At 49.1% G+C, this 20,848-nt stretch overlaps 2 protein-coding genes across 8 annotated transcripts in view; both read left to right on the forward strand.

Annotated features, from left to right (window-relative positions):
• LOC123364457 (fer-1-like protein 5) overlaps nt 1–8,026 on the forward strand; it is a 29,009-nt gene extending 20,983 nt beyond the window's left edge. For both annotated transcript variants that reach the window (XM_045006620.1, XM_045006621.1), the window contains 2 exons: nt 3,888–3,938; nt 7,595–8,026. In XM_045006620.1, coding sequence (XP_044862555.1) covers nt 3,888–3,938; nt 7,595–7,633 — 90 coding nt within the window. In that variant the 3' untranslated portion in view covers nt 7,634–8,026. The remainder of the gene's footprint in view (nt 1–3,887; nt 3,939–7,594) is intronic.
• Nucleotides 8,027–9,063: 1,037 nt separating this feature from the next.
• The window catches only part of LOC123364456 (myoferlin-like), a 75,763-nt gene continuing 63,978 nt past the window's right edge, over nt 9,064–20,848 (forward strand). For 4 of the 6 annotated variants that reach the window (XM_045006617.1, XM_045006619.1, XM_045006616.1 and 1 more), the window contains exons 1-8: nt 9,064–10,117; nt 11,162–11,282; nt 11,926–12,029; nt 15,724–15,792; nt 17,174–17,217; nt 19,528–19,610; nt 19,691–19,803; nt 20,578–20,691. In XM_045006617.1, coding sequence (XP_044862552.1) covers nt 9,959–10,117; nt 11,162–11,282; nt 11,926–12,029; nt 15,724–15,792; nt 17,174–17,217; nt 19,528–19,610; nt 19,691–19,803; nt 20,578–20,691 — 807 coding nt within the window. In that variant the 5' untranslated portion in view covers nt 9,064–9,958. Of the gene's footprint in view, nt 10,118–11,161; nt 11,283–11,925; nt 12,030–15,723; nt 15,793–17,173; nt 17,218–19,527; nt 19,611–19,690; nt 19,804–20,577; nt 20,692–20,848 lie in introns of those variants that run through there. The other 2 variants (XM_045006615.1, XM_045006618.1) reach the window with 2 other exon arrangements.

Consider the following 20,848-nt stretch of genomic DNA (forward strand, 5'->3'; position numbering starts at 1 on the left):
TTTGGCAATTGATCTTTGATTATCAGCAGGTAAGTATGCCCAGTGGTCTGTGATGGGATGTTAGATGGTTTGGGATCTGAGTTACTACAGAGAATTCTTTCCTGGGTGCTGGCTGGTGAGTCTTGCCCACATGCTCAGGGTTTAACTGATCGCCATATTTGGGGTCGGGAAGGAATTTTCCTCCAGGACAGATTGACAGAGGCCCTGGAGGTTTTTCGCCTTCCTCTGCAGCATGGGGCTGGAGGATTCTCTGCAGCTTGAGGTCTTCAAACCGCAATTTGGGGACTTCAATAACTCAGACATAGGTTAGGGGTTTGTTACAGGAGTGGGTGGGTGAGATTCTGTGGTCTGCATTGTGCAGGAGGTCAGACTAGATGATCATAATGGTCCCTTCTGACCTTAAAGTCTATGAGTCTATGAGAATGAGCCATAGACAGAGCAAGGGGGAGAGAAGCCTAAGGAGAGGAAGCATGCTAGTTACAGGATAGGATCAGAAAAAGGATTAATGAGGGAGTATGTTTGCTATAATAAAGTTGGGTGTCTGGGGTGTGTGTTTGTTACTATGTATAAAGTTTAGAGTTTATTCAGATTGGTGTCAGTGTCCTGCATAGGACTGATCACCATGTGCAGAACATAATCACCTAAGCAGTTCCAGCAATCTGAAATACATTATTCCTGAAATATTCCTGTACATACATTTCATAATGATTATGAGTCTTGACAAGTTGTGAGTTTTCTGTAGATGCATTACATGTTACTCCTTATGGATAAATACCCTGTAAGTCGTGTTTGGTGTAGTGAGTTTGTCAGGCCTGAGATGAGAGTTGTTCGCAAAGGACAGCGGGCTGTCTGCCAATGGGCCTCTGTCACAAGGGGGCCCCAGGACTTGGCCCCAAAGTAAATACATCATTGGGTCAAAGTGGAGAAGGCAAGGAGCTTTCCTGTTTAATTGGAGTTCTTTCTGATGGTGTGAGCACAAAAGTAGACCCTGTCAAACTAATTTCATGTCTTTTTTTGATGAGATTACAAGTTTTGTTGATAAAGGTAATAAGATTGATGTAATATACTTAGACAGTAGTAAGGCATTTGACTTTTTGTTACACAATATTTTGATAAAGAAATTAGAATGATACAAAATCAACATGACACACATTATGTAGATTAAAAACTGTCTACTGATAGGTCTCAAAATGTAATTGTAAAAAGGGAATCATCATCAAGTGGGTGTATTGCTAGTGGGATTTTTGGCCCTGTGCTATTTAACATTTTCATCAATGACCTCGAAGAAAACAAAATCATCCCTGATTAAGTTTGCAGGTGATGCAAAAATTGGGTGATGGGTAAGTAATGAAAAGGACAGGTCAGTGATACAGAGCTATCTGGGTCACTTGGTTAGCTGTGCGCAAGCTAACAATGTTTTTAATATGGCTAAATATAAATGTATACGTCTGGGAACAAAATGTAGGCCATGTTTACAGGATGAGAGACTCTATTCTTGGAAGCAGTGACACTTGGGGTTTGTGGTGAATAATCAGCTGAATGTGAGCTTCCAGCAGCATGCTGTGGCCCCAAGGGCTAATACAATCCTTGTGTGCATAAACAGGAGAGTATGGAGGTGTTTTACCTCCATTAATTGTTATCAAGAACAGAGTGATCCCCGAGTACCTCTCCTGTTGCCTACTTCTGGGTTCTCTAAATGTTAACCTATTAATCTGTTCCAGCAAGGTGAAAGGAGGGGCCCACCCTACTAGAATTGCCAGGGTTTACCAAGGCTCTCCCTATGCCCTTCAGGAAATTCCCCAGGATAGACTTGATCTGTTTACCCTTGGGAGGACACAGATACAGCCTTCCATTCAAAGGATTAACACACAGGCAGTATTTTTCCAAAACAAAAATATTTTTATTATTACTGACAATAGGTTCAGCAATAATCAAATTGTTAAATGTAAATCCCTATGAAGCACTGAATATAAATTGCATAGGTTAAACAAATTATCAGCACATCCTATAGCACAGGTATACAAGTTAAAGTACCCTGTCAAGTCATACCATTGGAATGGCTTAGGTGATTATGTTCTGCACATGGTGTCAGGACACTGACACCAGTCTGAATAAACTCTATACATAGTAACAAACACACACCCCAGACACCCAACTTTGTTATAGCAAACATACTCCCTCATTAATCCTATTTCTGTCCTGTATCTTATCCTGTAACTAGCATGCTTCCTCTCCTTAGGTTTCTCTCCCCCTGCTCTGTTTACAGCTCGTTCTGTTCTGTTCTGTCACTGGTGCTGCAGCTTCTGCTGCTTCTTTCAGGTCTTCTTCTCTGCTGTTCTTTGCTCTTTTAGGTTTCTTTCTTCTGATCTGATCTTCTCCTGGTTTCCCATCTTGACTAACTTTTGCCTGCTGCCTGCCTGCCTTTTATTTAGTTTTACCAGTCGCTAAACCCTTTCAGATTGGCTTGTTTCCCAATCCTGATATGAGCATACTCTATCTTCCAATCACCTTTAAACCCTCTCTGATTGGTCCATACTTGTAGTCCAATCACAACTGCTAAATCTGGCTGTCAGTCAAAGCTGTTACATAACAAATCTTAGTGTTATGGTCTGTTTACTATTATGGTCTGGTGACACTCACCTAGTTTTGGACTGACCCCTCCCTGCATAGGGGGAGTGATCTTTACCCCAGGCTACACTTGTCTGCCAACATACTCGCTATAGGCTAAATTGAAACTGATACCTCACTCTTCTTGGCTATGTGCCAACATTTTACCAAACTATTAAACTCTAAACAATTACTTCATGCTTTTCACTATGTATCCAATTGTTAATTTATGCATCTTAATGTTAAGCTCTACTGTTGCCACCATATTCCTTTCCAATTTCGTTCATTTTATTTTCGCTCTTCCCCTATTTTCAGTTAATGGTGGCAAAGCAATGTTTTCAGTGCTGTGCTTAGGAAAATAGAGCAGCTCAAAATCTCTCATCAGTGAGACCAATACTAGAATACTGTGTCCACTTTTGTGCCTGCATTTTAAGATAGATGTTGATAAATTGGAGAAGGTTCAGAGGAGAGCCATGAGAACATTTAAGGAGTAGAAAACATGCCTTATAGTGAGAGACTCCAGGATCTCAATCTATTTCACTTATCAAAAAGATAGGTTATGGGGCGTGTGACGTATCCAGTAACTTGATCACAGTCTATAAGTTCCTGCATGAGGAAATGAAATTTGAGAATAGAGAGCTCTTCAGTCTAGCAGCCAAAGGTATAACAAAATCCAATAGATGAAAGTTGAAGCCAGGCAAATACAGGGGCAAAATTTTAACCCTGAGTGAAATTAACCATTGGAACAACTTATCAAAGGTCATGGTGGATTCTCCATCACTGACCATTTTTAAATCGAGATTGGATGTTTTAGAAAAACATCTGCTCTAGTTCAACCACAGCTATTGGACTCAAAGAAGGAATTAATGCAGGGAAGTCCAGTGGCCTGTGTTATGCAGGACGAGATGATCACAATGGTTCCTTCTGGCCTTTAGATTTATGAATCTATGAACTTTATATTCACAGAGCCTAGTTGCCATTTAGGGCTTTCAAGACTTGAAGTCCAATTCTTCTCTGTTTTGCACCTTATGCAGTCATTTCTCCTATGCAAGGTGCGTGGAGAATTCTGATTGTGTAGCATTTTACGCCGGTGTAAGTGATGAGACAGGGTGCCAGGCATTGATGAATCAGGCCTACAGACCCTTCATGTCAGCACCGCGGAGCTGGGAATTGTGGGTAATAGAGCCATCATGCTGTCCCTCAGGTGGGTGGCGGTGAAGACGGGGGCTTCACCTCCTAGCACAGGAACAGTGAACCAAAGTCTTGGGTTTATTTGCTAGGTGCTGAACTCAAGGGCAGTGCGAGCGGATTCCATCATTGGAGTGTTCAAGGTGAGTGACAGCGGATGTAATCATCTTGGCAGAGCCAGGTGACTGGACCAAGCCAGCAGATATTTTCCTGATGATGTTGCATGCATGGATGTGGCAACCTGCATAGAGGCAATGCTCACTCCCAAGTAGAGCTGGCTGAGAATTTCCTGGGAGGGAGGGAGGGAGAGAGAAAGAGAGACCAACCCATCTCAGAATATCCAATAGTCTGGTGGTTAGGGTCCTCACCTAGGGTATGGGAGACCCACCTTCATGTCCTTCCTCTGAATCAGGCAGAGCAGGGACCTGAGCTACTTTCTCCTCCATCGCAGCTGAGTGCCCTAGCCAGTGGGCTGTTCTAGTGGTGTGCACTCATGCGCTCTGTTTTTTTTGTGAAAGGTTTCAAAGGACTCTGCTTGTCCCAGTGCAAAACAAAACAAAGGCAAAACTTTGAAAATGTGTGAAACAGGATTCTTGTTTTCTGGCCAGCCCTGCTCCCAAGAGGCTCTTTAGGAATCATCTGATGTCTCCGAGTAGCGATCTCCATAACTGGTTACAGTTCTCCAGTGGGTCAATAATTTATCCTTACTCCAGTCATTCATTAAAATTCTACCTATGAACACTCTCCCCCTTACCTTGCTCCTGCCTCTGGCACATTGTGGTAACGTAGAGATGAAATTGTCTGTCTTTTCCACTGTAACTTATGTTCTTAGATTTTTGTCCCTGTCTCTTTCCTAGTCAGTCATCACTTTTCTAGGCAGCCAGGAATTACCTCAGCTACTTCTGACTGAAGCTGGTCAGGCACTTTTTGACAAAATCTTGGTTTTCTGAAACTGGACGTTTTCACAGAAACACATCCATTTTGACTAAAATTTTGCCAGAAAGGTTTCTCAGGTCCAGAATGGGATTTCTGATCAAAACCAGAGCAAGAGACTGCCAGAATAGCTACTTGTCTAGAGCACGCCTGGGATGTAGGAGTCTAAAGGCTTGTCTCCACTTACCAGGGGATCGACACATGGTGATCGATCCACCAGGGGTCGATTTAGTGGGTCTAGAGAAGACCCACTAATTCGACTGCCGATTGCTCTCCCATCAACTCCGGTACTCCACCGGAACGAGAAGAATAAGGTAAGTAAATGGGAGAGTTTCTCCCGTCGACCCAGTGCGGTGTAGACACCGCAATAAGTCAGCCTAAGGTACGTCAACTCCAGCTACGTTATTCATGTAGCTGGAGTTGTGTAACTTAGGTCGACTTAGCCCCATAGTTGAGACCTGCCCTAAGGTTCAAGTCCCTAGCCTGAATGAAGGGAATGCCTTAGACGGCCAGCTACTCGCCATTCTGGGATGGGCTGGTCAATCCCTCTCCCCAATTCACAAGGTCTTAGTTTTGTTCTGCATCGGAATGGAAGCAAATGTTGAAACATCAAGATTTTTCATTAAATCTTGTTTTGGGGCCAGTCCAACTCCCCCACCCCATTTCCCAGTACCACACATGTACCCCAGTACCCCTCTTCAGGTTAGGCCCCCCCTCCCCCAATCCGGGATGCCACCTGATGTGCTGGGGTCCCACTCAGCCCTTTGGCCCTGCCAGCCTGGGTTTCTCTTGCGCTGGATTGCTAAGCCAGGCTCTCAAACCCCTTTCCAGCACACACCCAGGCAAGACCACACCCAGCTGCAGACACGACCACAGTCAGATCTGTATGAGAGGATTCACCCTGCACTCATGTGCACACCCCCTATGAAGAGGTAAACCCCAGATAATATTGTCTTGCGCTGTAGAGAAATCTATACAATGTAAGTTCATAAATTCTCCCCCTCTCTCAACATGGAGGAAGAGATGCACAACTTCTTGCCTCCATCCCCAGTTAGAAATTGCACAAACTGGGTTTAATAATAAACCAAGTTTATTAACTATAAAAGGCAGATTGTAAGTGATTATAAGGGATAGCAAACAGAACAAAGCAGATTACTAAGCAAATAAAACAAAACATGCAAATTAAGCTTGATTTGGTAAAGAAACATGTTACAAAATGTAATTTCTCCCCAAATGTTGACGTAGGCAGGATGCAGAGTTTCTGTAACTCAGAGTTCCAGTTATTTCTCTTTACAGACTAGTCTCCTCTGTCTCAGTCTGGACTCAGCCCTTGCCTATCCCACAGCTCAGTTCCTTTGTCTCTTCAGATACTTTCAGCAGACTTTCTTCTTGGGTAGGCAATGGAGGAGAGTCCCGATGGCCTTGCCTCCCAGCCTTAAATAGAATTGACATAAGGCGGGAAAGTTTTGTTTCCAGTGGAAAAGTACCAGCAGTGTCTAAGGGGGTATTTTTCATCAGGTGACGACATCACCGGGCGTTGTAGTGTCAATGCAGCATCCCAGGAAGCTCCTCAGGGAGGTGGGAGATTAGTAACTTCAGCGTTCTATTCTCCTTCTTAAATGGCTCATTCAGGAAGATTGCCTGCTGTCTGGTGGGCGTTTCCCCAAGTACAGACACCCTCCGACTTACACAATCTTTCTGTTCCGGAAAGCCTTGCGTAACTCGAATTTTGCGTGAGTCGGAAACATATACCCGTAGGTTATGCAAAAATTTCTGCAACTCAAAAATCCTATTTCTGGCATATGGAACTTTTTCCGTAAGTGCGAATTTGCGTAAGTTGGGTCTTGGGTCCAGGGAGCGTTTGTACACACACAGTTGTAATTGTTACATAGTCAGTATTCCTAACTTCAGATACAGAAATGATACAGGCACACAAATTGGATAATCACATTCAGTAAATCAGAACCTTCCCAATGATCTCACATGAGCCATCTTGCATAAAGTATATCTTAGTTATGCCATATTCATCTCATAAGCATAGTTCTATAAAGAATATGGAGCGTCGCGTCACAATAGGAATGAGTAGAACGGGAGCAACAGCAGCTAGCTGAGCTCTGTTTTGCCTTTGATTTAGCTTCTCTTAGGCTTGGGCTTTGTACACGTTATTGCTTACGTCGGTATAAGTGATGTCACTCGGTGGTGTGAATGAGTCGCCCCGTGAGTGACATACGTTACGCCGACCTCAGCGCCCGTGGGGACATAGCTACTGTCGCGCAAGGGGCTGGAGTAATTAAGTCAACGGGAGAGCTCTCTCCTCTGGGTTAGAGCATCCGCACTACCAGTGCTACAGCATGCAGCTGCATTGGTACAGCTGTGCCACTGTACGCTCTGCAGCGTCGCCATAGCCTGGATCTACACACCCCGAGCGACGCACTTATACTAACCTAACCCCCGGCGTAGGCAGCACTAGGGCAGTGGGAGGGCTTCTCCTGTCGCCATAGCTACCGCCTACATTCTCCCGTCAGTGTAGTCACATCTTCATGAAGTGCTGCAGCAGCAAAGCTGCCAGTGAAACACTGCAGCACTGTAAGTCGAGACAAGCCCCTAGCGTCAGCATGGCCTTGTGCTGTGCTTTTAAATACAGAACAAGGAGTCAAGCGGACCAGGGTCTATTCCAGGCTCTGCCGTTTTGCCGCGCTGTGCCTCACTTTCCCCACCTGTACGGGGATCCTAGTTACCTGATGGGGGGGCCGCGTGGTTTAAAGCACTGGAGGATCCTAAGAGGGAGAGTGTTAGAGGAATGCCAGGTGGTGTTATTGTTCTCCTAGGGCAGATCCCCTAACATGCTCCATTTCCCTCTCCACAGCTTGAGGTTGGCCGTGTGTACGACTCTCCTGGTAAGTGAAGGCTGTTCGTGGAACCGTTAGACAATTAGATGGGCTGGGCTGTTCCAAGTGCCTGGGTACCAAGGAAGATACAAACCAGGATTTCAAACCAATCCCAGTTGCCCTGCGTTTATTCTCACCCTTGGGACTCCAGGTGCACAAACCAGCCAGGGACCTCTGCACTGATGCAATCACCCATGCTCTTTATTTCCAGTGTACTTTCCCACCACCTTCTAGCTACAAACAGCCTCAGGGACTGCTAGCTCCTGCAGCCAGGAGAGGAGAGTTCCCACTCCCTTTCCTTCTTTCCCCCGTGGCTTCTTTCTTGCCAGCCTTTATGTAGCCCCTGGCTAACGAGGCCGGCAGCTGTTCCCCGTTTGCCAATCAGGCCTGGACTTAGCCAGCCAGCTCCAATGCCCCTTTCTTGATTGGAGCTGGCGTGACAGAGCCCTGGCTCAGATTTTCTTAGCCAGCACCCTGTCACAGGAACAAAGATCTGATAATGGGTTCTTCCGTCTAGCAGAGGAAGGTCTAACATGACTCAATGGCTGGGAGTTGAAGCTAGACAAGTTGACTGGAAATAAGGTGCAGTTTTTTAATGGAGAGAGTAATTAAGAGTTACAATTTACCAAGGGTCGTGGTGGATTCTCCATGACTGACTATTTTTAAACCAAGATGGGATGTTTTTCTAAAAGATCTGCTGCAGGAATTATTGTGGGGCAGGTTTCTGGCCTGTACTCTCCAGGGGCTCAGACAAGACCATAGAGTCATAGAATATCAGGGTTGGAAGAGACCTCAGGAGGTATCTAGTCCAACCCCCTGCTCAAAGCAGGACCAATCCCCAACTAAATCATCCCAGCCAGGGCTTTGTCAAGCCTGACCTTAAAAACCTCTAAGGAAGGAGATTCCACCACCTCCCTAGGCAACCCATTCCAGTGCTTCACCACCCTCCTAGTGAAATAGTTTTTCCTAATATCCAACCTAGACCTCCGCCACCGCAACTTGAGACCATTGCTCCTTGTTCTGTCATCTGCCACCACTGAGAATAGCTGAGCTCCATCCTCTTTGGAACCCCCTGTGATGGGTTTGGGCCCTTTGGGGTGTCACCTGATGTGCTGGGGTGCCACTGAGTCAGCCTGTTCTGCCAAGCTGGGTCCCCTTTACCTGGCCTTGCTGGGCTAGGCTCACAACCCTCTTCCAGCCAAGCTCACAGGCAGGGCCACACCCAGCTGCAGAGAGACAGAGATTGGCTCTGCGAAGATTCAGCCTTAGGGGCTTTCCCAACACTCTGGTGCCCACTTCCTTTAAGGGGGACAAACGCAAAGGTTTTATGAAATTCGCCCCCTCTCTCAATGTGGAGGGAGATATGCGCAACGTCTTTCCCCCTACCCCCAGTTAGAAATTACATAAACTGGGTTATATTATAAACAAGAAATAAGTGTGTTAACTACAAAAGGTGAATTTTAAGTGAATATAAGAAATAACAGACAGAACAAAGCAGATTACTGAGCAAATAAAACAAAGTACGCAAGCTAAGTTCAATAGCCTTAAGAAACAGGTTACAAAATATAAATTCTCACCCTAGGCAGGTTGCAAAGTTTCTGTGGTTCAGAGTTCCAGTTATATTCCTTTTCAGACTAGACCCCTATCTCAGTCTGGGCTCCCCTTCAGGTGGTGTTTGCAGTGTTTCTTCTTGGGGAGACAGGCCATGGAAAGGAGGAGGAGTCCCTTTATCTTCCTCCCCACCCTTCCCTTTCCTTCCCGTGGAACGTTATGAGAAGTCCCAGGTAATGTTTAGTATCAGGTGACAAGACCACCTGACTCTGTAGTATCACAGCGTCCATGAGTCAGTGGCAGTATGGAGGGTCTGCAGGAAGGCCAAACCTTTTCACAGCCCATTGTCCTCGCTGATGGGCCTTCCACCCTGTCGTCTGGCTTTTACATTTTGTACCTGAAGTGTTGGCAGTGGGTGTCACCCAAAGAAGCATAGTTGAACTACAGATACATAGTCACTGTTACTAACTTCAGATACAGAAATGATACAAGCACACAAATTGGATAATCGCATTCAGTAAATTATAACCTTTCCAATGCATACAGCTAAATTCCAGTGATATCCTACATGACCCATCTTGCATAAAGTACATCTCAGTTATGACATGTTCATATCATAAGCATATTTTTATAAAAAATATGGAGTGAAAGATCATACCTTTCTTCAGGTAGTTGACGGGTGCTATCAAACAAGGGCACACTGCTGACTCATATCCAGCTTCTCTGGATCACGATGGTCCCTTGTGGCCCTGGAAGCTGTGACTGTATAAAAGCTGAGTGTGAAGAATACAATGAGTTTCACAGATCGCAGACCCGGCTGTCCTTCTCTCCCAGGTCATGCTCTCAACTGGAAATGGCTCAGTCTTTACCACCCGACTCATCTGAATGCTGGCTTGAGAGGCTACTTGAAAGTCAGCCTTTGTGTGCTTGGAGCCGGGGACCAGGCACCGGTAAACACTGCCTGTGAAAGGGACATGATACTTTGTGATCCCGCCGAGTATCATAGGCAGCAGGGGCAGGCTGTGCCTTCCCAAACAGCCTAGTGTGGCCCTGCCCACATTCTGCCCCCAGGCCAGGCCCCCTCCTGCGGTTCCCAGAGCACTCTGCCTTGGCTGGCCCAGGCTGGCTGGGGCTGGCTGGCCTGCCTCCTGCAGGGAGTCAGGGCGGTTGGTGCTGGGGTGGTGCCACTTGGAGCACAGGGGCCGGGAGTGCTGCTGCCTGGCACACCTGGGCTGGGCCCTTGCCCCCTGGCCACCATGGCGCTGAGGCCGGGGGCCACAGTGGGGGTGCTCTGGGCTCCTGCGGGGGAGGGGGAAATAGGGAGGGGCAAAGCCTTGGGCACAAGGGGAGGGGCCAGGGGCTAGCCTCCCCCAGCAGCCAGGTCCCCCAATGGCCGCCCATGCTTCAGGCCCTTGTTGGAACTCAGTGAACCCACCTACCAGCAAGACTCAGCAGTGATTAGCCTGAATCTTGGTGCAGGGTTTGAACATGAGTCGAGGGTGATTCAGCAGAAGAGCCCTGCGTTGTCAGAAGTGCTGAGCTCCCACTGCACGTCGAGGCAGCTGTGGGTGCTCAGTGTCTCTGCAGATCAGGCCCTGGCACAACTCATTGTTAGCATCTGCACTCTCACACTTCCATACCTGGCTTCATGCTCTGCCCACCCACAGGCCATGCTCTCTGGCCCCTGCAGGCCACCATTCATACACTGCCCTAAGATGACTCCCGGTTGCAGCATAAGGGCCCAGTCTTCCTCCCATTGGAGTGCCTGGCAGAGCCCTCCTTGCTCCAGAGGCATCAGGATCTGACCCTAACACCGCACAGGCTGCAAAGTAACCTGCTCGCCACGTGCCTTTGGCTCTCTCCAGAGCAGTGAAACACCTGGTCTCAGAAACACTACACCCCATCCTCTGGTTCTTGCCATTGCGCTGCTGGTGGGACTGTCTTGCGGTTGTTCTGTGCCTGTATACGTTCTCAGCACTCTTCTCTCCTCTCAGGAGCTGGACAAGCCTGCAGAGAGCGAGGACGTAGAGTCCAACCTTCTCAAGCCAGCAGCGATGCCTGTATGCATGGCCACCTTTCAGCTCCGCATATACAGAGCTGAGGATATGCCCCAAAGTATGTGTCGTATAGCGCAGAGGATACCTCTCCATGACCTGGTAGTCAGAGCTGGGGGATGGGAGCCAGGACTCCAGGGACTGTTCCTCAGTTGTTTCAGCTCCTTGGGTGGGGACTGGGCCTTCTGATGTTTGTGCAGTACCTAGCACGCTTATGGCTGCTACCAGAACACAGGAAGCACAAGGGTTTGACAGTCCCTGTTGCTTACCCTTCTGCAGTGACAGCTCCTAGAGGGGCTGGAGGCAAATCATAGAATATCAGGGTTGGAAGGGACCTCAGGAGGTATCTAGTCCAACTTCCTTGTCAAAGCAGGACCAATCCCCAGACAGATTTTTACCCCAGTGCCCTAAAAGGCCCCCTCAGGCCCCCTCAAGGATTGAACGCACAACCCTGGGTTTAGCAGGCCAATGCTCAAACCACTGAACTATCCCTCCCAAATACATTAGGATCTTTGCCCATTATTGTAGGGGGGCCTGCCACGTCGCCTGCCTGCTTTCCAATGTCACCAGCTTCCTCTGCCCTTTCAGACCCTCGTTACCCTCAACCGAGGGGAGGTTTTGGTCTCGCACTGAAGCACAGACGGTCAGCAAACTGTGCCAGCCGAGAGCTATCTGACACAAACGCGTCTCTCTTCCCTCTCCAGTGGAGGACTCCTGCCTGCACTACTTTAGGTCCATGTTCCAGATGCATGTCGACAAAAGGATCTGCGTTGATCCTTCTGTGGAAGTTAGTTTTGCAGGGAAAACGGTAGGTAACATGCAGCTCCAGTCAGAAAAGTGACCTCTTGGGAGACAGGTGTGTTTACAGCATCAGGCAATGTCAGTCACCTCACCAACAGCCAGTCTTGTACTCAAACACTAACACATGAGTGTAGTAACAGACGTGTGGCCCCTAGAAATGCCATGGCAACAGAGGCAATAGAATTCAGATCCCCCCTTGAGCTAAAGGAGAATCCCCATTAGCTGTTGGGAGTACATTATACAGTCTGTTACACACAGCTGAGCAGTACTGATTGCATCCAGTAGCCGGCAGACACACGCTAGCCTGTTTGTTACAGATGACGTTGTGCCGTTTAGCAGACGTGAATACACACACAGAGTAAACCTCGCAGTAGGAGTTTCTACACAACACCACGGACTGAATCCCTATCCCATTAGTATAGTAACACATGAGTGCTCTAGTCCAGAGTCACCCAGTTCACTCCTGTTACCACGGCCATGCTGGTAGTTATTATCCTGCGGCAGTTTCCATAGCGAACTTGCTCTATTTGAGTCCAAGCAAGATTTGTTTGCAGCAGCACACCAAGCAACTTCCATCCCTGAGGGCTGAGAGTCAAACTGGGCCCTGTTGTATTAATTTGGATGGAATACATAGGCCAAAGGTGTGAATAGAAGCCGGTCACTGTCCAACATTAAGCAGTGTTAAACAAGGTCCAAGGTTTGGTACACAGAGACCTCAGCCTGGCAAACACACGATTACAAATTCTTTTAACTTTTTATTAAAGATACAGAAGAGAAGGAAACACAAAGCATCTGAAATATAAAGTGTTAAGTAAGGCTTTAATTTTAACAACAATCCTTGTTCCCTTTCCCTTTAACTGGAGAAAGTTTTTAGAAGGAAAATCCATCTTGTCTGACAGTCTCTTAAAGAGTCAAGGTGTGGGAGGTGATATATTTCATTGGCCCAACTTCTGTTGGTGAAAGAGACACGCTTTTGAGCTACACAGAGCTCTTCTGTAGTGAAGAGGAGCTCTGTCGAAGCTCGAAAGCTTGTCTCACCAACGGAAGTTGGGCCAATGAAAGATACGACCTCACCCACCTGGTTTCTCTAATATCCTGTGACCGATGCAGTTATAACATCACTGCAAACAGTCTCTGAGATGGTTTTAAAGATGGTAATAACTGTTTTGGAAGGGGTTGTGGGGCGAGGGGTAAAAGAGAAGAAAGTAGCTGAGATGAGCTGGAGGAGTTGTTGCTGCTGTTGGTTATAGTCCGAAGTTGTCTCTGGGCTATACTACAGACCTGTATCGGTATCACAGTGTCACTCGGGTGTGAAAAATCCACACCTCTGAGTTACACCGACCTCACCCCTTGTGTAGACAGCGCTACCCCTCTCGGGAACGAGATTAACTACACCCTTGGGAGAAGCTCTCCCATCCACATAGTAGTGTCTTCATTAAACCGCTACAGGGTGCAGCTGTAGTGCTATGCTTGAAGACAACCCCAGAGTTAGTTGAGATAGGCTGGAGATGTCACTCTTGTTGAAGTCAGTTTTCGAAGGAAAAGTACCATTGTTTGACAGTCTCTCAGATGGTAATAAGTGTCCTTTTGGGGGAAAAGAGAAGAAGCTAGTTGAGATGGGTTGGACCTGTCCTTGCTGCTGCTGTTGTTAAAAGTCTGATCCTGTTTCTTAAGAAGACACACCAAGAAAAACACACACAAAAGGGGGGAGACAAGAACAGGGAAGGTAGAAAATGCAGCTTCTGTCTCTGGTGTGACTCTCACTTCCAACCTCCCTGCTGGAGAAAGACAGGCACGGGCACTCTGGGGCCTGGCAAACTCGTACCAGCTTTGGGCTAGTTAGGCAGTTGCTTTTGGCTGCCTCTTTCTGGTCACAGGTTTATAGCAGTGCTAAAAATATCCAGGCTTGGCTGGCTAAGCCAGAATCTTGTTAAGCAGAAGGCAAAAGGAGAGAGAGAGGGAAGGAAAAGGACACACAAAGGGGAGAGAGAGAGACAGTCTCACATCCCAGGTGGTGTTTGAGATTCTCCTAAAGCCAGCAGGGGTGGCAATGTCATCTGGGTCTCTCTTTCTGGATCGGTCTGATCAGCACACTTCTCAGGATCAGGATGATCACAGGCGCTAGCTTCTAATTTTCCTGGGGGTGCTCAAACCCCCCTCAGCCTCAGGCCCCACCCCCACTCCACCCTTCCCCCAAGGCCCCACCCCATCTCTTCCTGCCCCTGCTCCACCCCCGCCCTGCCTCTTTCTACCCCCTCCCCCAAGCACACCCTGTCCCTGCTCCTCCCCCTCCATCCGCGGCATGCAGGAGGCTCTGGGAGGGAGGGGGAAGAGTTGATCAGCAGGGGCCGCCAGTGGGTGGGAGGGATTTCAGGGGAGGGAGGGGAGCTTGGCTGCAGGTGGGTGATAAGCACCAGCTAATTTTTCTCCATGGGTGCTCCAGAGTCGGCACCTAGGAGGAGGATGAAGGCCCATGGTCCCAGGGGTTAATAGCCAAGATGGTGACGCTTCCTCCAGTAACTGCTGTCCTTTTTGTTTTCAGAAAGGGAGTGTTGGGTGGAATAGCCCATTCCCTCGTTATTTTGTCCACTAATTATGCCTAACATCCAACACACCAATTTTGGTTTATTAACATCCAGCTTCACATCATCTGTTTTTAACAAATAGAATTTCCCCTGTCCTCCGATTATATCAATGTGGCCTTCTTGGTTTAGATTAATGCAGTCGTTCTGTCCACTGTTCTTGTATCTATTCCCATCAGTGCTTGTTGTTATAGTTCAGGGGTTGGCAACCTTTCAGAAGTGCTGTGCCGAGTCTTCATTTATTCACTCAAACTTAAGGTTTCACGTGCCAGTAATACATTTTAACCTTTTTTAGAAGTCTCTTTCTAGAAGTCTATAATATATAACTAAACTATTGTTGTATGTAAAGTAAATAAGGTTTCAAAATGTTGAAGCTTTATTTAAAATTAAATTTAAAATGCAGAGCTCCCCAGACCAGTGGCCAGGACCCAGGCAGTGTGAGTGCCACTGAAAATCAGCTCGCGTGCTGCCTTCGGCACCTGTGCCATAGGTTGCCTACCCCTGTTATAGTTCATTGTGACATTTTATGAATGTACACTCACTTTTACAGTTAAACTCACAATGAGGGTTAATGTGTAGGCCCAATTATCACAACAGTCCCTACGTATCAGGATTGATCGACAGGCCCTGGGACCCCTGACCCTGTGTGTTAATAGTCATGGAAAAGCTGCCTCTGCTGTGTCCCATCCCCTGTCGTCAGAGATGTCCTGCCCTTAGGACAGTCTGATGTGCTGAGATGGGGAGAACTGCGTTGCCTTTCCTGGCCCTGCTCCCAGCTATTGCAAAGTGATTGTGGGATTCTGACACTGAGAAATGTCAGACAGGGCCCCTCACATAAGGATGCCCCATTCCTGTGATTTCTCTAAGCCTCCCCAAGTCAACGTCAGTCTTGATGATCCCACGATGGGAAGGCAACTGGTGATGGTGCTGACGGTGCATAGGACAGTACCAAACCTCATCTAAGGCTCTGCAGTGCTGCCTGGAGAGCAAACTCTTGTTTGCTGGGGGAAAATATGGGGAACTAAGTTGGGTGAAGGAAGTGATTGACCCGCAGAGGGTGTAGCTGGAAGGAGAGGTGTTGATCTCTGGTTTCTAATAAGTGTCATTTAATGTTCTCAGCGCTGCACCAGAGTGATGCCAAGAAATGCCAACCCGGAATGGAACCAGGTTCTGTTCTTTCCTGCCCAGGTGAGATGGATGACTCGGTAGGAAGGGAATGTTGTCAGAGCCCTGACAATCTGCACTGAACATCTGCCCTGCATCCCTTCTTTCCCCCATGTGTTACCCAAATTCTTGTTTCCTGAAAGAGGATCAAGGGAGTTCTTGCCATAGACTCCTTAATAAAGTCTCTCCCTGGGAGGGCCGACATTTGCAGCACAGAGTCCCAGGAGTATTGCCGGGGGCAGGAGAAGTGACACACAGAGCTTGTGGAAGGTCATGTCCTTTCCCTCTTGTGGGGGCTGGGTTTCTCCCCTGCACATGTTCCTGACACTGGGAACTGTCACGGAGTCCCCAGGGCGATGCTCTGGAACTGCTCCCTACGAAGCCAGTCAGGACTCAGGGGGAGCCTCCTCTCTCTGAGCAGACTGTCTCCAGGGCAAGAAGCTCACACAGCTTCACCTTCCTGGGTCTGACCCCAGAGCATTCAGCATCCTCTGCCGCTCCATGCGCTTCCCACAGCGAGTCTGCCCAGGCGGGGTCCTGGGGAAGCCAGAGGGCCCTGAACCCCACCTCCGCAGTCAGACATGACTCTCAGTTTATTAGATGACAAGAACACAGTCCAAATCAGAGCTTGTAGGTACAGAAAACAGGACCCCTCAGTCAGGTCCACCTTGGGGGGGTGGGGAGCGCGGACGCAGGTCTGGGCCTCCCCCGTTTCCCCAACCAGCTCCAAACTCACTCACTTCAAGCTGTCTGGCCCCTGCCCTGCCCATTGCTCCTCCTCTGGCCTTTGTTTCGCTTCTGGGCCAAGAGTCACCTGGTCACGTCCCCCTCCTGGGTCTCAGGTTGCAAAGGGGTGGCCATAGCATCCATGCAAGGAACTGGAGCAGCCCCCACAAAGGTCACCCACACTTATTCCCACCACCTAGACACTGGTGCGACACACAGGGAAACGGAGGCGCACCCAGTGTTCAAGCAAAACAGCAAGACTCACATACAACATAACAAGGGAAAATCCCCTCTTCCTCACAGGAACATAGGGAGTGGAGCCAGCCCTCCAGCTGTGGAAGAGGCTGGAAGCCCTGTCTGTAGGGAGGGGAAGGAAGGAAGGGGGCATGCCCCATTACGGTTGCCTCCCTCTGCTCTCCCTAGACAGTGCTTCAGCTTCTCCGGCCACTGACCATCCCCAGCTCCCACAGCTGAAGAGCCAGATGGGGCATCCAATGGCTTTGTCACCAGTCCACATGGCAGCATCTTTCCTACTATGCCAACAGAGGCAGGGCAGCCCTGCCATATAAACCGTGGGAAGGAAGAGCCTTGCTGTGTCATTTAGGTCGAAGTGTCAATGGCTCACTGGGGCTGGCCCCAGGGACGTATGCCCTTCTAACCTGCCACCTTCCCATTGCAGTTACCGTCCGTGTGTGATAAGATCAAGCTAACGGTTCTGAATGGGTAAGCAGCACTTTGGATAGTCCCCTCCTGGAGCAGGCAATCCTGGTGTTACCCCCAGAGGAAGGGGAGTAGCTGAGGAGAGCAGGACGGGGTGAGGCTGTCCAGTGGGATGAGGGAAGAGCGAGCAGGGACACTGTGGTGGGTGGAAGGGAAGGAACCCGTGAGGGGTTCATAAATAGACATGTTGCTCTGTGTTATGTTAGAGAAGGCAGGTCAGGGAAGGGGGAGGTTCTGGATGGTCCTTAGTTCTGGGGGATTTCATTCTGCGACTGGCCCCAAAGGAAGCTCTGTCTCCTGCCCTTACAATCCTTACAGCAGACAGTTCCCTTGGGGCGCAGCGGTGCAGGGGTGGACCACAGTCTCATCCCAGAGCTTTGGCCAAGTTTTAAATACACTAGTCCCAGGCTGTGGAGCCCCTTGTCATGGAGTTGTGACGATGCGGTTCTGGCGAGACCCAACTGAGAGTGCCAAATCAGGACCAATTGCTCAAACAGGGCAATCACAGCCCTAGGCTGGGGTTTTTCCACCTCTAAGGCAAACCAAACCAGCCAGACAAAAAGGACTTTGGTCTCACCCCACTGGCTAACCACAAGTCACACAAGCAATTTCCTTAGACACTCCAGTTTCCCAGTATCACCACCAGTGCACTCGTCCTGGGGATGAATGGTTATGAAAACCAACACCCCAATAAAAGAAAAAGGTTCTCTCGATCCCAAAGGACCAAGCCCCAGACCCAGGTCAATATACACATCAGATCTTACCCACAAATCACGCTGTTGCCAATCCTTTAGAATCTAAAATCTAAAGGTTTATTTACAAAGGGAAAAAGGTAGAGATGAGAGGTAGAATTGGTTAAATGGAATCAATTACATACAGTAATGGCAAAGTTCTTAGTTCAGGCTTGCAGCAGTGCTGGAGTAAACTGCAGGTTCAAATTAAGTCTCTGGAACATCCCCTGCTGGGATGGGTCATTCAGTCCTTTGTGTAGAGCTTCAGTTTGTAGCAAAGTCCCTCCAGAGGTCAGAAGCAGGATTGAAGACAAGATGGAGATGATGCATCAGCTTTATATAGGCTTTTCCAGGTGTAAGAATTTCTTTGTCCCTACTGTGGAAAAGTACTGCAAAATGGAGTCTGCAGTCACATGGACAAGTCTCTGCATACCTTGCTGAGTCACAAGGCGTGTCTGCCTTTTCTCCATGGGTCAATTGTGTAGCTGATGGTCCTTAATGGGCCATCAAACAGGCTAGGCAGAGCTAACACCAGCTTGTCTGGGAGGCTTCCCCCAGAAGCACAGCACAAACTTGAAATACAGACAGCATAGAGCCAACATTCATAACTTCAACTAAAAATGATACAGACATACAGACAGCATAATTATAACCAGCAACCCATAATCTGGTCTTAGACACCTTAGATGACCCCCTTTATCTAAGATTTGGTGCCACTGCAGGACCTTGGTTGCAACCCATGTTCTATATGGTCCCAATTTATATCAATAACGTCACAGGAGTCCCCGGGCGATGCTCTGGAACTGCTCCCCACAAAGCCAGTCAGGACTTTGCGGAGCCTCCTCTCCCATGGAGCAGATTGTCTTCAGGGCAAGAAGCTCACACGGCTTCACCTTCCTGGGTCTGACCTTGGAGCATTCAGCATCCTCTGCCCCTCCGTGCGCTTCCCACAGTGAATCTGCCCAGGCGGGGTCCTGGGAAAGCCAGAGGGTCCTGCACACACCCCCACTTCGCAGTCAGACGTGACTCTTAGCCAGCAGTAAAACAGAGGTTTATTAGATGACAGGAACACGGTCTAAAACAGAGCTTGTAGGTACAGAGAATGGGACCCCCTCAGCCGGGTCCATTCTGGGGCCCAGCAAGCCAGACACCCACATCTGCCCTTACTCCTAGTCCCCAGCCAGCTCCAAACTGAAACCCCCTCCAACCCCTCCTTTCTGGCCTTTGTCTCTTTCCCGGGCCAGGAGGTCACCTGATCTCTTTGTTCACCTTTAGCCATCCCCTTGCAGGGGGGAAGGGCCCTGGCCATTTGTTGCCAGGAGACAGAGTGTCAGCCATTTATGCACACTGGAGACTTAAGAAATGCATAGGGGAAACTTAGGCACCCACACAGTATTCAGAGAAAACATTAAGAACAGTCCCACTTCGTCACACCCTTTGACTGGGTTGGCAGAAGCCAGTGTCCATAGACCCCAGGGCTTGGTAGGGGCACGCAGCGCTTGGTGGGCCCTTTTCTCAGCAGCACCCCCAGCCTGCTTCAATGACACAGAAAGGCCCTTTGCTGTCTGCTCTGCACTTCCAGGGACCAAGCAGGAAAGAGGGACGTCCTTGGGACCACGTACATCAACCTGTCCCAGGTGTCCTCCACGGGGGCTGAGATAGAAGGTAAGGGGCTCTGACTGCTCACCGAGAGCTGGCTTCATTCTGGGCCCTTTCGTCCTCTCAGGTTCCTCTCTTGGTTCCAGGGGATTTCTCCGGGTTCCTGCCATGCTTTGGACCCAGCTTCCTGACCCTCTACGGGAGCCCCAGGGAATTCACCAGCCTCCACGACCCATATGAGAAACTCAACTCTGGGAGCGTAAGTGTCTCCCTTCTGTTCATGGCCCAAATCCCAGGGAAAGCATGTCCTGGGGGCGGGGTCCTCATGACTCCCAAGACCTGGGGTTGCCATGAGTCCATGCCACTAGGCTCGTAGTGTGGCATCTGGCCACAGCATTGGGTTGTCTCTGGCCTTCACTGACAGGAGCATCCTATAGTTCCCCAAGCTGCTCCAGAGATGGATGAATTGTACGGGGGGGATGAGAGAGGGTGACCAGTAGGTGACAGCCCATCTCCCCAAATCCACAGTGTCTGTCCTCCGCCTTCCACTCTGAGCCCAATGCACAGAGACATGGCTGCTCCTGGGGTAGCAGGCCACTTCCAGCACTAAGCAGAGCTCCCAGCCTGCATCATCAGCATGAGTGACCTCTGGCTGTTGCTGAAGGGGAAGTTAGGAAGGGAGGAGAAGGGGGTCTGGAGGAGCAGGGGCAGACCTGGGTTGGGGGTGGGGGCAATCTGCAACAGGGAGAAATCTGGCAGAGACCTTTCTCCTCTTGCACGGCCCATAAGTTGCCTCTTACTGCCCTGAGCTGTCCCATGAGCTGCAGAGCCTGCATGGAGCCCGTAAACATTGTGGCGAGAGGCTCAGACAGTTGTTTGGGTTGCTTGCGCTTGATGTCAGGCCTGGAAAAAAAGTGGGGAAAGTTTCCCCATGCTCCTCCCTCTCTTCTCTTACCCCTCTTCCAGGGTCTCCCATTCCCTTGCTCTTCTGTCCCCTTCCTGCCCCTCTTCTCTGGACCCATTTGTCTTCCAGGAGGAAGGGGTGGCCTATCGAGGTCGGATTCTAGTGGAATTAAACACCAGCATGGATAGGACCCCCCGGCAGGAAATAGAGGAGATCCCTGCAGAGGCTGTTGCCAGGGTGGAGGTAACTAGCCATGATTGAGGGTGTGACCCCAACACCCCAGCCCAGCCATAGCCTAACACCGAACGGGGATGGGGAGCAGAGTTTCTCAGGAGGCAGTTCCAGCAGAAGGAAGCTGGCCATCAGCTATGAATTATAATGCTGTGTGAGCATCCCAGCC

This window comes from Mauremys mutica, chromosome 2 (assembly GCF_020497125.1).
Source record: "Mauremys mutica isolate MM-2020 ecotype Southern chromosome 2, ASM2049712v1, whole genome shotgun sequence".
NCBI classification, from domain to species: Eukaryota; Metazoa; Chordata; order Testudines; family Geoemydidae; genus Mauremys; species Mauremys mutica.